The sequence below is a fragment of the Thalassophryne amazonica genome, chromosome 3 (genome assembly GCF_902500255.1).
Source record: "Thalassophryne amazonica chromosome 3, fThaAma1.1, whole genome shotgun sequence".
NCBI classification, from domain to species: domain Eukaryota; kingdom Metazoa; phylum Chordata; class Actinopteri; order Batrachoidiformes; family Batrachoididae; genus Thalassophryne; species Thalassophryne amazonica.
In genome coordinates this window covers 134,842,929-134,848,928 of record NC_047105.1, presented here as the reverse complement: position 1 = coordinate 134,848,928, position 6,000 = coordinate 134,842,929, and the positions used below count along the sequence as shown (strand labels likewise).

The window sequence follows — 6,000 nt, the reverse complement described above, 5'->3', positions numbered from 1 at the left end:
ATAATGTTTTCATGCATTAATACGAGGTCTATTAGATAATAAACCGACCCTTTTATTTTTTTTAACTATATGGATTTGAATGACGTGCGATTCCACCAATCATGCTTGAACCCTCGTGCGCGTGAGTTTTTTCACGCGTCGGTGACGTAATTTCCCTGTGGGCAGGCCTTGAGTGAGATGTGGTCCCGCCCTCTCGGCTGAATTCCTTTGTTTCACACGCTGCTCGAGACGGCGCGTGTTGCTTTATCAAAATTTTTTCTGGACCTGTGAGGAATATCCAAGTGGACACTATTCAAGAAATTAAGCTGGTTTTCGGTGAAAAGTTTAACGGCTGATGAGAGATTATGGGGTGTTTCTGTCGGTGTAAGGACTTCCCACAGAGCGGGACGTCGTGCAGCGCTTCCAGGCGCCGTTGTCGGCCTGTTTCGACCTGAAAACATCCTAATTTAAGGCTTAATTCACCCAGGACGTCGTGAGAGAACAGAGAAGATTCAGAAGAGGCCGGCATGAGGACTTTATGCGGACATTCCACTGTTTAAGGACATTTTTTAATGAAAGACGTGCGCGCAAATTCGCCGAGTCGTTTCCGTGACGACTCGGCAAATCTGTGTGCGCCACGACAGGAAAAACACCTCCGTGTTGAAAACCATTTGTAAAATTCAGGTGGCTTTTGATGGCTTTCAACAAGTGAGTAACTGAGAAATTGTTTAACAGCTTGGGCATGTTCCAACTTGCCCGTTAAGGTTTCCAATGGAGGTGTTTTTCCTGTCGCGACCCCCCGCGGTCGGGTCCGGCCCGACATGCGACTCTGCCCGCACGTTCTTTCATTACAAAATGTCTGTTAACAATGGAATGTCCGAATAAACTCCTCATGCCGACTTCTTCTGAAAGTTCTCTGTTCTCTGACGACTTACTGGGTCAACAGAGCCTGAAATGTGGAAGTTTTCAACTTGAAACGACGAGACGCTGCCTTACGGCGACACTACCAGACCAAAATCTCTGTGTGGCATTGAGTGACGTGTTTGTGGCGATTGTGCTGAATGGGTGGTGAGTGCTACAAGGCCCTCTAAATGCCACAAACACACTGTGTGGGAGGGTCTCTGTCCCTCTCTCTCTCTCTCTCTCTCTCTCTCTCTCTCTCTCTCTCTCTCTCTATATATATATATATAGACACGCACACTGCTGGGTTCATGGAGCATCTCTGAGGAACTTAGCGGGGTGTGTGGTGTACTGCACATGTCATCTTTCTTCAATCCAGTAATAACTAAATAAATAAATAATTGCTATGAGAACCAATTTTTCCTCTGACAGTGCTGATGATGTTCTGTGAACACCTTACGAAAACCTAATGGAGATATTCAATAGAGTGAAACATAATGGAGAAAAATGCACAGCGCACTCATACAGTGGGACAGCATACAGTCAATCCACCAATCAAATAATGGATTTATTGAGGCGTCATATAAAATGCCATATAAATACACAGTACAGCTGGCATTTAAGTATAAATATGGGACTTTAAGGATGTTTGATGTAAAACCAGCTCTCCTTCACTGAAAAAGGCAGATATAAATGATATGACATGATATTATGATATCTGTAATAACAATCATCATCATCATCATCATCATCATGCTGCGTCCTGCTGTGTGGGTGCGTGAGTTTGCGTGTCTGCTGTCAAATAAATCTGTTGTTAAAATAGCTGTTGAACATCCATCCAGACTTTTAAAGCGAGCCGCGCTGTGATTGGTCCGCCGGAGGTCACGTGGCGAAGTGCAGTCAGTGGCAGTGCCGTGTCTCGAGCCAGCGCTGAGCCTGTCTGCCAGCAGCTTCAGCAGCGGCTCGAGCTGGATTCTGTTACGCTCTCACACACAGGAGGCCCCCTTTTTTTTTTCTTATTTCCGAGGATTATTCTTCACCATGGGCGACAAAAAGAGCCCTACCAGGTAATGATATCGATCTGCGAGTTTCTGTGACGTTTTGGGCTCGTTATTTGGATGAGTTTGGCTGACGCGAGGAGCGTTTGTCCCTTTTTCAGATGGTGTGCCTCGGCTAGCTAGAACAGTCACTATGGCGGCTTCTCGCTGCCTACAGCCACTAAACAGACAAAGGGAAATTTTTCACTGGATACGCCTGGCATTCTCTGAAACGCTCTTCCACCTCCGCGAAGCCTTTGCGAGAGTCGGTGTCGAAATGGCCACTGTTTGATATTGCTTTTGTTAGCCGACGCGCTTAGCCACGGTAGGGAAAAATTTAGCAGCGCTCGCCCGTTCGCTAGCCTAGCTGGCGAGCACTTTGCGTGGATAGTCGCCCGCTTTACCTCCAGTGGCATTCATCCGCCACAGGAGCTCCACTTGCTGGGATTCGAACCCCTTAAGTGACAACACAGTCACCCTTTGTGTCATATCGTGTGTATTATGGCAGGTTACACAACTGGTTATGATTGTCTCCTTTCTTAATTAATGAAATGTGTGAGTGGGATTTCACAACTAACTTGACCTTTACATCTGTCTTATTTGTAAGGCCAAAAAGACAAGCCAAACAGACCGCCGACGACGGATACTGGGACTGTAGTGTATGCACATTCAGAAACACTGCCGAGGCTTTCAAATGCAGCATCTGCGATGTGAGGAAGGGCACATCCACAAGGTAAGACTGCGCCTCTTCTCTCTGTGGCTACTGCAGCATCGCTATTTATGACAGTGACAACTTTGATCCACAGTCGGTCTATGAGCGACTGGGTACTTGTTGATAGACAGCAGGAAAGACTGGATTATCCCTGTGCAACTGGCATTGTACTTTTATGCATTCATGCTAAAGATAACTCTTGGTGGTGGAGGAGGGAGGGATACAGCTATAGTGCATCAACAGACTGACAAAACAGGAAGACTAAAACGTGTTTATACTCAGAGGACGAAATGAATGCTTCTGGGTGCATTTTGACTACCTGTAGCATGGCTACGCTTCTTTTAATTCCCTCATCTTTTGTGTATGGGGTGACTACAGTCAGGATATGATTTCTTTTAGTTTAAAAAAGGTGCTTGATCTAAAGAAGCCATGTTCTGATTGTGCATTTTTCACATTCTTAACTTTATGTAGTAATTTTTGAAGAACTCGGATTGCCAGAATTTATTATTTTTAAGCCACTCCAGATTTGTGCAACACATGATGCCTTATCTGACTACTAGTTATGCCTAGCTGCAAAGCCAGGAATGGCTTGCAAGTCCACCATATTCATGCTTTAGTGCTAAAACAGAAAACAGTGTATTCTGACCAACTGTCCTTGTTTCTTTTCTAAGATGGAACCAAACAACAATTTATTATTGTGAAAGGTGTACAACAGTGGTGGCATGTAGCATTTTTGGCCACATATCTGACAAAGTGTGATTGGGGACGGGGGTGGGATCCATCTACCATTCTTGATGTCCCTGTGCATGTAAATCTCCCAGAGTATTCAGTTTAAGCCAAAAGGTTGTGCTTTTTTTTTAAACCCACACAAAAACCTGGTTCTCGAAAATGTAATGTCTTACCGTATGCTAGTGACATTGCATTAATTTATGCCATTGCTATTGATACGATACCGTATGATACTTATTGCCTGGGACAAACAGTATCTTACAATCCACACTAAAGTGCACATAAATCAAACTTGCATACTGTCTGCTCTGCTCTATGGCAGTGAGACCTGGGCTTCTCATGCCCACATTGAAAGGAAACTCAACAGCTTCCACCACAGATGCTTCAGAAAGATGTGTGAGGTTACTTGGATGGACAAAGTCCCAAACCTGGAGATCCTCAAAAGGTGTGGAACCGCAAGCCTGTACCCAATCCTGAAACAACGTATGCTGCGCTGGTTGGGCCATGTGTCCCACATGGTCCACTCTCGTCTCCCCCACCAAACCTGGTGACACAGTAGTCCGACAGGAGACGTAACAAACATGAACTGTAACCGTGCCAAACAACAAAATTCATCTGTGAAACCTGCGGGAAGCCCTGCAAGAGTCAAGCTGGTCAGGTTGCCCATCGGCTGTGAATAGGTTGTTCGGCAGGTTTTTAAAAGACTTTGAGGATTGATACAGTACCGTACGCAAACCACAAATTGCTATAAGTACAGCACCTGCTGTCATTTAAACCGCTCAGTGCCATGGTTCATGCATAACCCTAACCTTATCGTTTGAGCTTGAAATTTGTCAGCTGCTTCTTGTACAGTTTTGATGCCGTGACAGCCCTGTTTATTTTGAGAAAATAACAGCAGTATCTTGTTGGATGCCATACAATAACTGTTTGTTATTGGATGCTGTTACTGTGAAAAAGGAATATGCTACCCCACATCAATAGCCACTTCGATTTATTTCGACCCAACAATCCATAGCAGACTTTCTGCCACATTATTAAACCAGGAGATTAAGCTGGGCTGTTTTGGGCAAGGTTGGACACACACTATCCTTGATTTGAAACACATCATATGTGCCCTGGTGGGTGCCCTTTCTGGTCCCTGGGCCCTTCTACTGTCTTGTTTCTCCTGGAGGCCCTGCATCCTGGACCCTTTCCATTGAGTTCCATACTATTGCCCACGTGGCTCCTGGCATGCCGGAGTGGTCCATGTCATATAGTAAGGTTCTGTACTTTTGTCTTGGGCCAACACACCAGCCACAGTAGTGATCAGATATTTAGTTGTGATCTGGGTCTCTGTGTGTGGATGGTCAAGTGTTCGTGGCCATTACCACAATTTGGTTTTGGGTGTTCCCAAGGGAATCAAGACTATGGTGTCAGCAGTATTAGACCGAGCGCCAGCCTGTGATAATTTCTGCAGCCAGCCTGTGCTCTCCACAGCACCTGCAGGCGTGAGATCTGACTGTCTTGACGACAGATTTGTCTTCACAACAACAACATGTGCACATGCATGTTCCAGCCATCTGTGGCTGGAGAGGCTGTGCGCACAGCCTCTCCAGCCACAGATGGCTGGAACGTGTGTAAAATGTTATAGTTGCTAAAACGTCCTTGCTGCTACTGTTTCTGTATGAAAACATTGCTTTCAGTCCCTCAAATGGACGAGTCACGTTCAGCTCATCGTATCTTTAGTTATTGATCCGTTCAGATATTGTCGATGTTCGTGCAAGGCATTGAATTTGGGGGGTTGGGCAAAGTTGGACGACAGTCAAACGGAACGCTGATTGTACGGGAACTGCTCAAACGATGAGGAACCGTCAAGACAGAACGTAAAACGGGATACAGACTAATTGAAGTTGTCGTCGGGATTCGTTCACATTATTCAACAGTTTGAAAATTCTGATGAAGCGCCAGCTGCAGGAATGAAGCTGGACAATGGTTAAATGCTGTCAACGTAAGTCCAGATTTCTTGTTTCATTTTGGCTTTGGTGTCCTTTGTTAGTGCCGTGTGACCGGGACTTAAGTTGTATTGTTGGGGTTCCGCCTCCTTGGTGTCTCACATTTGTCATCACTTCAGTTATTACTGTCACCACTTGTCTCTTGTTCTTGTCTGTCTTCATGTTGTTTTGGTTGTCAGTCCTTCCTGATAGAAGTTATCTGTAAGCTTTAAGTAAAATGTTATAGGCTAATCAGGAAGGGCAGACACACACACACACCACTTTCACTCATGCACTACATGCTATCTGTCTTGCAAGAACAAATTGCATATATGTGTGTATATATGTATATAAATGGCTCTGCCATTTTGGCATTAACCATCACTATATATGCAGGCAGGGTAAAAACAAAAAGTGCCAATGTGGAAAGTTAAGCTTCATTTAGAAATGAACAATTGATCAAATTTTTATCGTGACTGTGGCTCGTCGTAAGATTTTTATGTCTTCCCTAACCCTAAATTAACCTGATTTTAACGCAAGAACCCCAAACAGACTTATTGTGAACAAGTTTAGGTATTGCTTAAAAAGTGTGTGTGTGTGTATATACTGCAGAAAATCAAATCAAGTAAACATTTTATTTTTGACTCATCAATTCCAGTTAGTTCAGAATTGT

General features: G+C 44.5%; 1 protein-coding gene across 2 annotated transcripts in view; it reads left to right on the top strand.

Annotated features, from left to right (window-relative positions):
- The first annotated feature begins 1,803 nt into the window (after positions 1-1,803).
- rybpb (RING1 and YY1 binding protein b) overlaps positions 1,804-6,000 on the top strand; it is a 111,805-nt gene continuing 107,608 nt past the window's right edge. For both annotated transcript variants that reach the window (XM_034167473.1, XM_034167472.1), the window contains exons 1-2: positions 1,804-1,946; positions 2,524-2,649. In XM_034167473.1, coding sequence (XP_034023364.1) covers positions 1,921-1,946; positions 2,524-2,649 — 152 coding nt within the window. In that variant the 5' untranslated portion in view covers positions 1,804-1,920. The remainder of the gene's footprint in view (positions 1,947-2,523; positions 2,650-6,000) is intronic.